The sequence below is a fragment of the Hyperolius riggenbachi genome, chromosome 5 (assembly GCF_040937935.1).
Source record: "Hyperolius riggenbachi isolate aHypRig1 chromosome 5, aHypRig1.pri, whole genome shotgun sequence".
Lineage (NCBI taxonomy): Eukaryota > Metazoa > Chordata > Amphibia > Anura > Hyperoliidae > Hyperolius > Hyperolius riggenbachi.
The window spans coordinates 429,872,409-429,887,961 of record NC_090650.1 but is presented as its reverse complement, the minus strand read 5'-3'; the positions used below and the strand labels follow the sequence as shown (position 1 = coordinate 429,887,961).

General features: G+C 46.4%; 1 protein-coding gene across 8 annotated transcripts in view; it reads left to right on the top strand.

Annotated features, from left to right (window-relative positions):
- The window catches only part of FAM135B (family with sequence similarity 135 member B), a 222,943-nt gene that overhangs the window by 160,793 nt on the left and 46,597 nt on the right, over positions 1-15,553 (top strand). For all 8 annotated transcript variants that reach the window (XM_068238060.1, XM_068238061.1, XM_068238059.1 and 5 more), the window contains 3 exons: positions 711-760; positions 12,210-12,365; positions 14,804-14,877. In XM_068238060.1, the coding sequence (XP_068094161.1) occupies positions 711-760; positions 12,210-12,365; positions 14,804-14,877 (280 nt within the window). The remainder of the gene's footprint in view (positions 1-710; positions 761-12,209; positions 12,366-14,803; positions 14,878-15,553) is intronic.

Here is a 15,553-nt window from a genome sequence, read left to right as displayed (position 1 = left end):
CAGGTCCTGCCCCATTTCCTGAGCGTTTGCGCTTCAATGCAAGGTATAGAGAACTCGCAAAGCGCATGAAAAAGCACTTTGCAATGTGATTTGGTGAGCCCTTTTAAAAAATAATACATTGTAATTATTTAGTTCCAGGTCAAAGAGTTCACTTCCTGATTGTCTTAAAGGGAAGGTTCACGCAGATTACAAAATACAAATGGCACTTACCTGGGGCTTCTTCCAGCTCCTGATAGTTGATCGGTGCCCTCGCCGCAGCTCCTCTCCCTCCCGGCGTCCAGCGGTGAAGAAGCCAACCTCCCCAGGTCAGCTTCCGGGTCGACTTCTGTGCGCTCCACGGCGGGGGGTCATGTGGTGTCGAGACGTCATTGGGTCTCTACTGCGCAGGCGCAGAAATACTGCGCCTGCGCAGTAGAGACCCGAGGACGTCACGTACACCACGTGACCCGCGTGGAATTTGGCCTATCATATTGACCACTGGCCATTTCCGATTGGCCCATTTCCAAGCTAGATACAATCTGCATTAGATTTGCATGCAAGATGGAATGCTATGCATGTCCTTTGCAATCTGTGCGTATTAGTGACTCCTGAAGGCATCATGTGGTATACATACATTGCACATATGAAGATTTTAGCATACTTGGATCATCTACATAACATTGTATAAAAGCTCTAATCAGTCAGTAACTCTGTACGTTTCTTATTCCTAGAGGAGTTTGTTCCGGATAAAACATTGTCAGAGCTCTGCTGTCAGCTGCAGGTAAGTTAGCTAAACACACAATCTGATTCATGAAAAGAACTCCACTAGGGTGGGATTTGCCCCAGTAGGCTCTTGCTTGCAGGCTCCACTGGTTGGGATGCCCATTTCCAACAATGTCACCCTGTTACTGCTAACTCCAAAGACATCTCCTAGTTCTTCCTCCTTCCACTGTCCATCTCCTAGTTCTTCATCCTTCTACTGCCCATCTCCTAGTTCTTCATCCTTCCACTGTCCATCTCCTAGTTCTTTATCCTTCTACTGCCCATCTCCTAGTTCTTCATCCTTCCACTGTCCATCTCCTAGTTCTTCATCCTTCTACTGCCCATCTCCTAGTTCTTCATCCTTCTACTGCCCATCTCCTAGTTCTTCATACTTCCACTACCCATCTCCTAGTTCTTCATCCTTCCACTACCCATCTCCTAGTTCTTCATCCTTCCACTGTCCATCTCCTAGTTCTTCATCTTCATCCTTCCACTGTGCATCTCCTAGTTCTTCATACTTCCACTACCCATCTCCTAGTTCTTCATCCTTCCACTGTCCATCTCCTAGTTCTTCATCTTCATCCTTCCACTGTGCATCTCCTAGTTCTTCATCCTTCTACTGCCCATCTCCTAGTTCTTCATCCTTCCACTGTCCATCTCCTAGTTCTTCATCCTTCTACTGCTCATCTCCTAGGGTGGGTGATTTTATAAAAATCCCTCATAGCATTGCATTAGCAAGTGCTTTTCAAATAACTAGCACTTAAAAAAGGCTGCAAGTTGGTTTTAGCTCTAAACTAAGAAATAAACAAGGTGGTGTTGGCAGTCTTTCATCCAAACAATGTTCCAGCTCAATCCGCCTACCTGTACTGGGGTAGGGGGTGAGTACTGCTTGCAGTACCTACACAGGGAGATGGGTAATTTGCACATATACTGGGGGGGGGGGGGGGGGGGGGGGGTTGTGTTAGAGTTGTCGTCTTTCTACCTACCTATACTTGGGTGGGGTGGGGGGTAATCTGCTTACACTTGTGGTTATGGGGCAATCTGCCCCCCTTTACTTGTTGGGGTTGTTAACTACCTTACTACCTTAATTTGGGGAGGTATTCTGCCCACCTACACTCAGAGGGGGAAGAGGTACCCTGCCTAGTATACTTGGGGGTAGTCTGCCTACCTATACTTGGGGGGTAGTGTAGTCATGGGAGGTAGGGGGATATTCTGCCTACCTATACTTGGGGTGGGTTAATCTGGCTACTTGTACTTTGGGGGTCTAGTATGGCTACCTCTGTTGTTTTGTTGGGGAGGGGCTAGTATGGTTACCTGTACTTTGGAGGGCTAGTCTGACTACCTGTATTTTAGGGGACTAGTCTGACTACCTCTACTTTAGGGGATACATAACAGTGACTGCAAGCCAGATACCTAGAGATTAAGGTGTTGGAGGCACTGGGGCACCTCTTAGTCTAATAGCAATCAGTGTGTGACGGCTGGGGTGGGAGGGATGGAGGGGCGCACTTTGGTGTCTCAGCCTTGGCTGCTGGAGGACCTTCTCCCAGCTCTGCTTCCTCCTCACCCAAAAATAGATAAATTAAATTTCAAAGTGGTAATTATGTGTAATACTTCCAAAATGTGATGGAAAATATCACATAAGCGAATTTAGCACATTAAAATCATCACTATATTGCAAGTGGATGGACATAAATTTAACTGTCAACCCAAGTTCATCTTGCGAAGTTGAAGTTATTTCGGCCAGTCTGGGATGCCACCAGCCTCTCAGCTAATCAGAAATGCTCTCCATTATCTCCCTGAAGATTGCAACGTAACTAATAGTGCAATTAACCTTTTACTATTAATTAAATGCAAATGGGCCTGCGGTATGTTTTTCCCACGTTGAACGATTTCCATGCTGGAGTCCGGAAAGTCTTTAATGTTTTTTCTTTCCTGTGTGTAGAAGAAGAGAACATTTAATCATGCTGGATTCCGAGGTCTGGACAAATCAATAAGTTCTTCCCTAGTGAAAATAAAGAGAAATCACATTACAAAATGGCTGCCGCTAAATTTAGGCCAGGAATAAGTCCCCAGGAGCATAGGCAACACTATCATTGTTCAAAACAATCATAGCTTTATTGTTCTTTGTACCAGTGAAACCTTTACACAGTATAATACAACCATTTACAATATTATAATCACATTTCAGGTGCAGCTTGATTAGGAGCGTTGCCAATTTCTGCCTGTTCCCAAAAAAACTTGTAAACCAATTTATAGCATTTAGCCTCTAGGGGGCTCTGCACACCTCTGTTGGTAGTCATTTCAGCCGCTGCTTGATTAGGAGCACCACCAATTTCTCTGTTCCCCCAAAAATATTTAAACCATTTTATGGCCATCTGCCCCCCAGGTTCACACTTTGTTTTTTTATTCGTGGTTGGGGTCTCTTTCATGAGGATCCTTCAACGCGGTGGAAAAGTCTAGTACGGAACACTCTGTGCGCAATCTTTTTTTGGAAGCCAAAATCCACAATTTTATCGCATCTGTTTTAAATGCAAGTTGTGTAACCTGCCTATATTTAGGCTCTTCCCATCCATGCAGTCAGCCAATCAGAAGCAGCCTGCTTTGTGAAGGGCTGCCACCTCCTTCTGCTGTATAGAAATGTAAGTTTACATATGGCGAGCTGCATCCATGTGCCATTTCAGTTCGGAGCAGTGCTTTTCAGTGCTGCTAGATTTGACCGCAGCCGGCGCCTCCATAGACTTCAATAGGAATCATTCCTATTGAAGTGCTCAGTGAGTAACGTCGGCTCCGTCAGAAGACGGAGCCGAGGTTGCTTAAAAACATAATAATTCAGCCTCCAGCAATCGCAGGAAGCCGAATTATTTCATTCCCCCACTATCCATGTCGGCCTGGAGGGGGAATAGTAATTAAATCGGCCCGGACTTGTGCAGAAGCAGGATTAGCCATATACCGCTGAATCCTGCGCCCAAGTCTACCGGCGCCGATTTCAAATGTACTCTTTCAGTTTGCCTTCCGTTTTAATCTAGGTTTAGTGGATAGTTTGCATCTGTTTTGAATTGAATGTGTGTATTTAGCCTCTAGGGGGCTCTGCACACCTCTGTTGGTAGTCATTTCAGGAGCAGCCTGATTAGGAGCGCTGCCAATTTCTCCCTTTACAATATGACACCATAGTAAGTGGCAGGCAGAGAGTAATCAAATCCAGGCAGAGGCGGCAGGCAAAGAGAGTAGTCAAAATCCAGGCAAAACTCAGAACACAGGTAATCCAAAAAAGAGGCAGATCAGCAGATCACACAGATCACAGCACTTGCTCAGAAGCACCAGGGAACCAAATGGCTACAATGCATTGGATACAAATGTATTTGAAACATTTGTATCCAATACTTTCAGAAATTGGGCCAATCACCTTTAATTATTTTAAATTCCTGCACCACCCCCCTCCTACATCACGCCGCCCCGACGTCAAACCGCCACCACGCCGCTGATCTGATTGGCATTCTCGCTTTACAGAGAATGTAGTCAGGTAATTGGCGGAGCTCACAATCTAATCCCAGCCATAGTCAAAGTCTAATGTCCCGCCATATCATTATTATGTATTTATGTAGCACTTGCATCTTCTGCAGCACTTTAAAGAGTACATAGTCACGTCACTGACTGTCCTCAGAGGAGCTCACAATCTGAACCCGGCCATAGTCAAAGTCTAATGCCCCACCATATCATTATTATGTATTCATGTAGCACTTGCATCTTCTGCAGCACTTTATAGACTACATAGTCATGTTATGGACTGAGATCCAAGGTGCAAATCTCCCATTTCACTGCATCTTTGTGGGAACACTGCTTTCTTATTTGTTTGGGGAACATTGCCTAATTACCATTAGGGCCCTTTTCCACTAGCACGTTTGCGCTAGCGGAATCGCAAAATCGCAAACCGCTAGCGATTTTACAATCGCTAGGGTTTGCTAAATAACATAGGAATCGCGGTAGGGTATTTCCATTACCGCGATTCGTTTTTGCCTGAAACGCGATCGCGGCGCGGAGAGATATTTGCCGCGATTTTGCTATGCAGTGCATAGCATAGCAAAATGGCGGCCGCAAACGTCGGGAAATCGCCGGTAATTTTTTAGCTTTGCGATTCAGCAATCGCTAGCGTTCAGCGTGAACGCTAGCGACTGCTAGTGGAAAAGGGCCCTTAGGGTCACTTTGCCTATCTGTGTTTTGGGAGGAAAGTCTGGCCCACTGCCTCAGAGTTACATTACAGTTCAGGCCACACCATGTCATGGACACGCCCATTTTTCGGCGTGCCAGCGCGCCGCACTGCCACCAGGCTGGGCCAAGAAAAATCTGGTCACTGTACTACAATCCTCCTATTCACAAGATAGGGGGGGGAATTACAATATATGTTTTGCCTGAGGCACACCAATGACCAGAAACATCCCTGGCTTACAAATAAAAGCACACTGGAGACACGAGTGATTGTGACACGGTTGGGTGGCGGGTGGTGCACGTTCCTATAAATTCTCTCTAAGTTGGACAGTTTTAAGTCTTAGCGGAAGGAGATTTGTGGAGGTTTCATACTTTGCCATGCTGCGCTTCCTGATTGCCTCAGCAATGGCATGCAAGCAGGCTCTGCTGGAGTTACCCCCCGATCCTTATAAACACTGGATAATTGAATAACTCACAGCAATAAACAAAAATAATCCACTACCCATGCCGCAGCCGGCAAGGCTAATTAGATGGTGTCGGCGTTTGATCTTGGCCTATTCCTGCCCGCTCAGCCGCCGTCTCCAGCTGTCCTCTGATGCTCAACATCGTAAGTCGCGCGCTCGCTTCGGAGTGGAGCGACTCTGAAGCCCTCCGTATAACTTCAATAGTGTTTACCCAGCAGGAACGGCCTCCTCGCTGGCTCTCTTATCTCTGCTTCCAGCAACGCCGCGTCTTTCTCTCCAGTCCCACCGCCCTTCCGGGGAACATGTGCAGATAAAGCGAAACACGCAGAGAGATAGCGGCGGCTGAACCGGGGGCGTAAATATTCTGCGCACGTTATCATTTTATGCCGATTACGCACAGCTCGCAAATAATGTGCTAAAACCAGGGAACATTTACTTCCTGAAATTCCCCGGTACAACCTCCTGGATTTTAATGCCTAGTACACACATGCAATTTTTATTGGCCAATGATTGGCCAGTTTTGCCACTTACATGTAGTATAACATCTTACTTTCACGAACTGCATATAGTATTCAAATCTGTTCGCCCTCATACTACATGGAGATGGTAACATTGGGCGGAGATTGGCCAATCAAAATTAGTTGTGTATGCACCCGTACAGCTTTTTTTTTTTTCAAATATTGGCTGAACGAGTGCGCTACCCCTTTAAAAACAGTTCCTACTGTAAAATGTCCTTGAAATTCGATCCATCGGGATCCAAATGTCCAGATATTCCAAAGGCTTGATCAATCAGTGTGGGGCTCCATATATGCAAAAATATGCTATAGCCCCTGATGAGTCGTATGACGTAACGCGTAGGGCGGAGCCAGGAAAGGAAGCGACCAGCAGCAGGAGGAGATGTCCCCTGATCTTTTTAATAATATATGCGCTTTTTTACTTGATGCTTGTGAGTATAAACTCTGGATTTAATTGAATAAATCAATGGTTTTACACTATTAGAAGCCTCTCAGCCCTAGATTCATATCTGAATGATTGCTGGATGGTGGATATTGCCTACACAGTCTGTGATTGAGACTGCACACTAATCAAGCTTGGACAGCTGTCTGTGAGTGTGGGCAGCGGCAACAAAGGGTGAGCAGCAGTGAGATAGAGGTGGATGGAAGTGAGACCCCCTGTTTTTGAAAATTTGATTGCACTATGATCTCTTGTTGTTTTGTCCGAGACTGAACGTTCCTGCACCAGTGGAGAGAACTCGGGTGATTATACAAACGTGATTGCTGTCTGTGGGGCTGGGCAGCCTCTGAATAAGGTGAGCGTGCCATTTGTTGGCTACCACCTGTGGTGATAGAGGTGACCCCACGGTAGAAATTGCACAGATTGAGTCCCATAGGGTGATGGTCCCTTTATAACAATTTTGCAAACAGGTCGCACTATGGTTTATGTTCTCTTTTTTTGCATATATGGAGCCCCACACTGATTGATCAAGCCTTTGGAATATCTGGACATTTGGATCCCGATTGATCGAATTTCAAGGACATTTTACAGTAGGAACTGTTTTTAAAGGGGTAGCGCACTCTTTCAGCCAATATTTGATATCATATAGATGTGCATGTAGCATCATTTTGAGTTGCAGCAAGCCTAGAGAATAGAGGGAAGAGGGATAGAAGGGGAGTGCAATTGATATATTTTTATATATTGATAACGGACTACATGGAACTTTTGCTGCATACCCTCATTGTCTATTTTTTTTTTTAAATTTACTGTAAATCCTCAGTCGGGGCAAGCATCTTGATATTCCAGAGGCTTCCACGATCTCTGTGCGCCACTCTTGCACTGTCAGGCACGGTTCTTCCATGAAACAACATTGACCATGTGCTTTAGGGCAGCAAAAGCTCCCCTCCCCAAATGTCCCTCTCCTTACTCTCCTTCCCCCAGATGTGCAGTGTCACTTCACTCACCTGCTCTGTGTTCCAATGATGAGATCTCCATCCGCCCGTCCAGCGTCCTGTATCCATGGCTGCAGCGGTGCCTCATGTGACCTGTTACGTGCTGCAGGGTCACATGAATCGCCGCTGTAGTCAGAGAGGAAGCAGGACTTCACGTGTGGCTGGTGATCTCATCATTAAGCTGCTGAGAGCGGCTGAGTGGTGCGGCGCTGGTGCAGCACATACCCGGCATCCTGGGGATCAGATGCTGCGGGCCAGCAGGGAGGAGGTGCTATGGGAGGAGGTGCAGCACATACCCGGCATCCTGGGGATCAGATGCTGCGGGCCAGCAGGGAGGAGGTGCTATGGGAGGAGGTGCAGCACATACCCGGCATCCTGGGGATCAGATGCTGCGGGCCAGCAGGGAGGAGGTGCTATGGGAGGAGGTGCAGCACATACCCGGCATCCTGGGGATCAGATGCTGCGGGCCAGCAGGGAGGAGGTGCTATGGGAGGAGGTGTAGCACATACCCGGCATCCTGGGGATCAGATGCTGCAGGCCAGCAGGGAGGAGATGCTATGGGAGAAGGTGTAGCACATACCCAGCATCCTGGGGATCTGATGCTGCCGGCCAGCAGGGAGGAGATGCTATGGGAGGAGGTGCAGCACATACCCGGCATCCTGGGGATCAGATGCTGAGGGACAGCAGGGAGGAGATGCTATGGGAGGAGGTGCAGCACATACCCGGCATCCTGGGGATCTGATGCTGCCGGCCAGCAGGGAGGAGATGCTATGGGAGGAGGTGCAACATATACCCGGCATCCTGGGGATCAGATGCTGCGGGCCAGCAGGGAGGAGATGCTATGGGAGGAGGTGCAACATATACCCGGCATCCTGGGGATCAGATGCTGCGGGCCAGCAGGGGGGAGATGATATGGGAGAAGGTGCAGCACATACCCGGCATCCTGGGGATCAGAGGGCCAGCAGGGAGGAGATGCTATGGGAGGAGGTGCAGCACATACCCGGCATCCTGGGGATCAGATGCTGCTGGCCAGCAGGGAGGAGGTGCTATGGGAGGAGGTGCAGCACATACCCGGCATCCTGGGGATCAGATGCTGCGGGCCAGCAGGGAGGAGGTGCTATGGGAGGAGGTGCAGCACATAACCGGCATCCTGGGGATCAGATGCTGCGGGCCAGCAGGGAGGAGATGCTGTCTTGGAGGAAGCAGAGGGAGGTAAGTATAGTGCCAGTGCCTGCAATGCACAGCCTGATGTCTCTCCTCTCCGGTCTGACTGTGCACACACACATGAGGGGGGAATGGGGGCGTCTTCACATTGTATTGCTTCAGGTCACCACGAGAACCATCATCTGACCTTGCATCCCTTCTACCTCATCTTTTTCCTGTGGAACACAGGAAGGAGGTGGGTGGGGTCAGATCTTTGTTTAGAGGTAGAAGACTGGATGGTCTCCCCTACCATCTCCTCCCTAAACCTAACCTACACTGGAAGCACCTATACCTGGCTACCTATACTCGGGGCAACTATACCAGCATACCTCCCAACTTTTTGAGACTAGAAAGAGGGGCACTTAAGCCACGCCCCTGCCACACCCCTGATCACGCCCCAGTCACACCCCTAGTCATGCATACCATAAAGATTTCATAAGAAAAATATGTTGTTTTATAATTCAAACCACACTGGTTCTTTCTATCCTGGTCATTTTCTTCACATTAACATTTTAAAATTAGTAATATATCAATTTAAAGGATAGGAAGAAAGTTTAGAGTCAATCAAACACGTTTTTTAGTAGAGAAATATATATATTTACCAAGAAAGAGGGACAAATGAGGAGGAAAGAGGGACAGGGCTCCCAAAGAGGGACTGTGCCTCTAAAAGAGGGACAGTTGGGAGCTATGTGTACCAGGCTACCTATACTCGGGGCAACTATACCAGACTATCTATACTAGAAGCATGTTTTTTTTTATTATCCTGCCTGGCCTACCTTACCAATTTGTGTTTTGAGGAGGAGGGAGGGAGGGGGGGGGGGGGGCAATGTCGTGCGCTGAGCTTTCAGCCCTCCTTCCCCCTGCATAGTAACATAATGTGTCGCTAGCCTGCAGGCTAATGACACATCTGTACAGTCTCCACCCTGAACTGTAGCCCAAGGGATTGACTCTCTTACACAGTGACAGTCTTGTATAAGCGTTAAATGAATGGTTTATGACAATAGTGGATAATAATCTGCGTTATTAGACAGCGAGACCCCAACACCCGTCCGATCTAATAATAACTAAATGTGGGGGTTTTTTATACAGGCAGCTTTTGTAATTATAATGTGCACAATGACAGACGTCCCGGAATTACAAGCAAAACGATCGTATTACATTTAATTGCATTTTAATGAACAACTAATTAATTCGCTGACACAGTGATGACATGTTTAATCACTGATCTAATTCACAGAATAGGTAAATATCTGCTCCATTCCCCTATGTGTGCTCTGGCATCAGCTGCAGCTCTTCCATAGAGAATTGTGAGCAGGGAAAAGGCTTACAGCAACCACCTGGTGGTATCACAGCACCATCTAGTGGCCACTAAGAGGTATGATCTCAAAAGCACATGTTAAAGGATTTACTGTATTCTTTTGATGGATATTACTCGGAACTTTCTCTCTGCTCTAAAAGATATGCAACAGCATAATAACCTTTAGAGAAAAACATTTCTTTCTTACAGCTGATACAAATCCTGCAATAAATCTGCAGTGTTTGTACTTCCTGCTTTCATGGAATCAGACATCTTGTTAACATCCTGTGCTTTCGAATGAGCTGCTCTGCCTTATCTGCCATGCCAGTCAGGTGACACAGGGGGTAAATCTATTTACAACTTGTGATTAGGAACAGATGAGTGGGAATTAGACAGGCTAAACTCTCTAAATACATACAGGGTGCATTTCTCTATGTTTTTCTTCTGTCCTGTGCAAGACTTCACTTTAAAGCGAACCAGAGACGAAGCACCCTTGTGTATTTTACCATATAGATCAGTGGGAACATTAGAGAAAACACTTAATATGCTCGCTGTTTCATCCTCACTGCTAAAAGTGTCTGTTACCAGCTGTGATAAGAATCCCGGACTGAGCATTCAGTCTGGCTTTGCAGGGAATAATTATAGCTGAGTCATTATAGAAGAGCCACAAGGGGGCAGGCTTGGGCTTGAAAAGACACCAGAGAAGACAGCCTCGGCTATAATCTTTCCGTAGCAAAGCTAGACTGAGTGCTCAGTCGGGGATTCTTATCAGAGGTGATAACAGTCAGATTAAACAGAGAACAATGAAACAAAGAACAGATTAGGTGTTTACTGTCATGTTCCCACTGATTTATAAAGTAAAATACTAAAGGGTGCTTAATCTCTGGTTCTCTTTAAAGCGGTATCGTCACCATAAAAATCAAATTTCAACAGCAACTGGTCTGAGTGTATTAAGTGATAAAGATGCTAAGCCTGCATTCAAAACTTTTTCTGCTGTTATGATTTGGAGTTATCACATACTTAAGGAGCACTGGCCCTTTAGTAGTCGTGCCAAAGAATTGCATGCTGGGGGTTCTTTTTATCTATAATCTATTACTCCTCTTCCCTTTATTTCCCTGCCAGCTTCTTATCTGAAAACTGATCCCCTACTCACATGTTTACAAGCAAGGCTGAGGCGACTCAGCAATTGGAGGAGACAAGAAAAAAAGTAAAGGGCAGAAATGACATCCCGAGTTAGCTTTAACTGTGGGCAAAAGACATGGCCTCCACCAGGAACAGAATTCTCATAATTTACTATATAACATTCACTGAAATCAAAATGTGGACAGTATAATACATGTGTTATGTAAGTAGATGAAGTATTTATCTACTTATATATGTGTTTTTTCCCTGGCATAGTATGGCTGATCCTACTGCTTTAAGGAGCTGTCGGAATGGCTTGGTTGGGTGTATACTTAAAGGATACCTCAACTGACATGTGACATGGTGAGATAGACATGGGTATGTACAGTGCCTAGCACACAAATATCTATGCTGTGTTCCTTTTCTTCTTTCTCTGCCTGAAAGAGTTGAATATCAGGTATGTAAGTGGCTGACTCAGTCCTGACTCAGGCAGGAAGTGACTACAGTGTGACCCTCACTGATAATAAATTCCAACTATAAAACACTTTCCTAGCAGAAAATGGCTTCTGAGAGCAAGAAAGAGATAAAAAGGGGAATTTCTTATCAGTGAGTGTCACACTGTAGTCACTTCCTGTCTGAGTCAGGACTGAGTCAGCCACTTTCATACCTGATATTTAACTCTTTCAGACAGAGAAAGAAAAAAAAGGAACACAGCATAGTTATTTGTGTGCTAGGCACTGTACATGCACATGTCTATCTCATCATGTCACATTTCAGTTCGGGTATCCTTTAAAGATATTGACAATCTACCCTACACCATTCAGTTTTCATAAAATTTGATCAGAGAAAACACCACTCCTGAATGACTTATATCGGAAAAAAATGGGGATTCCGATCAGATTTCCCTCTTCAATAAAAAAAAAAATAAAAAAAAAATAAGAAAACTTAATTTTTCTGTATAACTGATTACTTTTATCGAATTGCCTTAATTTTATTGTATCGTGTGTGGCCAACCTTAGGAGATACTACAGCATTTACCTCCTGAACATGGGTATCGGCTCCCCCTTTCCTTATTTTCCTCTTGTAATGTATATGCATAAATGTTTATCTTCAAAATATGCATTATTGTTGGCATTGGAGTGCAGTTTTGGGAAACACCGCCGTAGAAGGAACCATTTCACCAATTACCAGTAGCATAACAAACCTGCCTTTACCTTTTCTGTTTTGGTACAGATGTTGGACAACCCCGATAGGATAACAGAGCAGATCAGCAAGGACTTGGCATGGCTTTGTTCTCAACTCTTGCTCATGTGGTCCAAATTCCTGGAAATAGTGACTCTTCACCCAGATGTGACGACCTACCTCATGCAAGAACACCACACCCTACGGGTGAGTCACTGCTATCATCATTATCACCCATCATCAGCATTATCAACCTTAGGTCACCACAGAAGAAGGATAAATCAAAGTTAAACATTTTGAAAAAAAGTTGTAGACTGGCCCTTAATTCCTCAGAAGAGATTGCTAGATTCTTATCACACACAGACTAGTGACCTTATGGCCTCTGATTACTTTTACAACACAATGGAGTGGGTAATATTGATGTCTGACTGTCGCTGACTCATTGAGAGCTTGTTGTCTCACACTGAGTCCCAGATCCCGTAATAACAGTATCAATCAGTGACATTCTGAATGTTTTGCCAAAGTTACAGTGATATTATATCTAATGTTCAGCATGTCATTGTTGTTCCTCCATATAGCATGTGCTCTCATGTAGTAAAATAATACGGCTGTGTGTGTATGTGTGTACTGGGAGCAGAGCCATCCAAAGTTTTGCAGGGGGGCCCAGTGATGTCTAGTTATGCCCCTGTCACTCATGTTCTAATATTACACTAAGTCCTCTAGCTCACCATGTCATGGTAGAACAGACTTAGCATATCCTTATAAGCCTAGACCACGAAGGACTTGCTGAAGCTGCAGCACACCTCTCACAACCTCAGATCAGCAGGTTCCATAAGCTTAGTCACTCCCAGAGTGCACCTCAAAACCTTTTGGAGCCAGTGCTTTCTGTCATGCTGCCCCTACTCTTTGGAACCCCCTACCATACCCAGTAAAGACAGCCCCTTCCCTGAAGTTATTCAAATTGAGACTGAAAAGCCACCTGTTTAGTATGGCATTTCCGAACTTATAGAATTCTTCCTCTATACTACGATTTGTCAATCAACCAATTATTGGTCTTAACCATGCTTATGCGCTTTGAGTCCTCCGGGAGAAAAGCGCTTGACAAATGTTATTTGTTGTTGTTGTTGTTGTGGGCCACCATAAGTAGTCAGGAAATAGGACAGTACTGCTGTCTATGTGGCCAGGCTTGAAATCCCATAGTCTATTATTAAAAAGTAGAGACTATTACTAAAATTGTTAGCATTATAGGTAGTATGTAGAAGAGTCATCTCTTCTCCTGTCTGGTCTTTCTTTATTCTGTAGCCTCAGAGTGGATGTTGCAGAAATCTAAATTCACCTCTGGTGGTGTTATACGAGGTCTATGATATGGGGGGCTCAGAAAGAAAGGGGTGGCAACCCCCCTCAAAACCCTTGTCCATACCACGGATAAGGGGCTCTACTCCACCTGTGGTACCCAGGAAGAGGTGGGGTGCATGCCCTGGGGGGATTCATGGTGGCATTTGGGGTCCCCTTTAATAACAAGAAGACCCCTAGAGTCCTGCTCCCGACAGGCAGGGCCGGCCCTAGACTTTTTGCCGCCTGAGGCAAATTTTAAAAAAAAAATTGCCACCGCCGCCCCTCCCCCCCCCCAATACCCCCAGGACGGGGGTATTGGGCCAGCGGCGGGGAGGGGGGTCGGACCCCCCCCTCCCTCGCCTGGGTCCCCCGTCCTCCGCTCCCCTCCAGCCTAAATAGACGCAGCCGTATTTGTAAGACGCACGGGCGGGGAGGACACTCACCTCTTCCCAGCATGCGCTCCACTGACATCACTTCCTGCAGCGTTGCAGGAAGTGATGTCAGTGGAGCGCACGCTGGAGCGAGGAGGAGGTGAGTGTCTCCCCGCCCGTGCCTCTTACATATACGGCTGCATCTATTTAGGCTGGAGGGGAACGGAGGACGGGGGACCCAGGCGAGGGAGGGGGGGGTCCGACCCCCCTCCCCGCCGCTGGCCCAATACCCCCGTCCTGCCAGCTACCCCTCCAGCTCGGCGGGCCGGCTCCCCGCACCCACGGACGGGCGGGTGCCGCCCCTGGAAATTTGCCGCCTGAGGCAAAAGTTTCACCCCGCCTCATGAGCGGGCCGGCCCTGCCGACAGGGGAAATGAGTATAGAGGTACTAAAGTGCCTCTCACCCATTTCCAAAAAGAGTAATAAGTGAAAGAAAATTACTTGTCGCTCCTTCCCCACCAACCGAGGTCACCAACCGAGCCGACCAGGAAGAATTGAATTATTACTGGAGAATGGAGGGAGACGCCAGGGCACGAGAGGTGCGGTAATGATCTGCACAGCTCCCCATACATGCATTAGGTGTCCTATTTGAATTTAATTTAGAATTTAATATAATGAATTCGGGACAGCTTATTTGGAGTACTTGTTTGTGGGGGTTGTACAGTTATTTTATCGATAAGGCGTAAAACCGTTGACAGAATCAGACCCCCGAGAATTAGTGATGTCAGGCAGTGCTGTTGGATGATGAAGTCTGACCAACATTCCAGTTCATCCCAAAGGAACATAATGGGTTTCAGGTCTGGAGCAGATCACCCTAGAATAGTTTCCATAGATTGCACATTCTGGATTGCTAAAATGTATTTTTATGCCCTGTTGCAGGTAAGAAGATTTTCTGAAGCCTTTTTCTACACGGAACACGAGAAACCAGTTGCTCTTACGTTTCAAGAGAACCTGTAAGTGTAATAAAATCCGATGCACCCGTATTAACTCATTAGCAGCTTCAAGCAAAATGTTTTGTTTGAAAGCTGCTTGTGCAGTGCGAGCCTCTGTCGGCATATATTGTTTGGTTGCCTAGTGCAGCCAAATGAGCAGATGGCAGGGAGCAGTTATAGTTACCGGACGGCTTCTTCTCATCCTCTACCAGCAGCTCAGAACTTCCCGACATGTTTTCTGGGTCCCGATCACATCTGATCACATGATATGACATGTGATTGGGATCCAGGAGACCATTTCAGTGTTACAGTGCCACCTGGTGGTGGAAGAGGGGTGATGGAAAAAACTCTTTATTACACCTCTTCCACCACTGAGTGGTGTTGTAATGCTGACTTGGTCTCCTGGATCCTGATCACGTGCCATATCATGTGATCAGATGTGATCGGGAACCCAGAAGACCTGAGGGCAAGACCTTATTGCCCTCAAGCCGGAAACAGGGTGAAAGGGAGTTAGAGGCTCCCTGATAAAATGGGTGCCTCTATAAGCGCCAATGTTAAATAGCTGTGATTAACGCTGTCAGCAGTAATTTGGGCACCAGATAAAAAAGTGGACAACTGCTATTTACCTGGCAATTTCAGCACCCAAATTGGTGTCAATAACCATTAAACACTGCTATTAACACCTGTGGCACTGCCC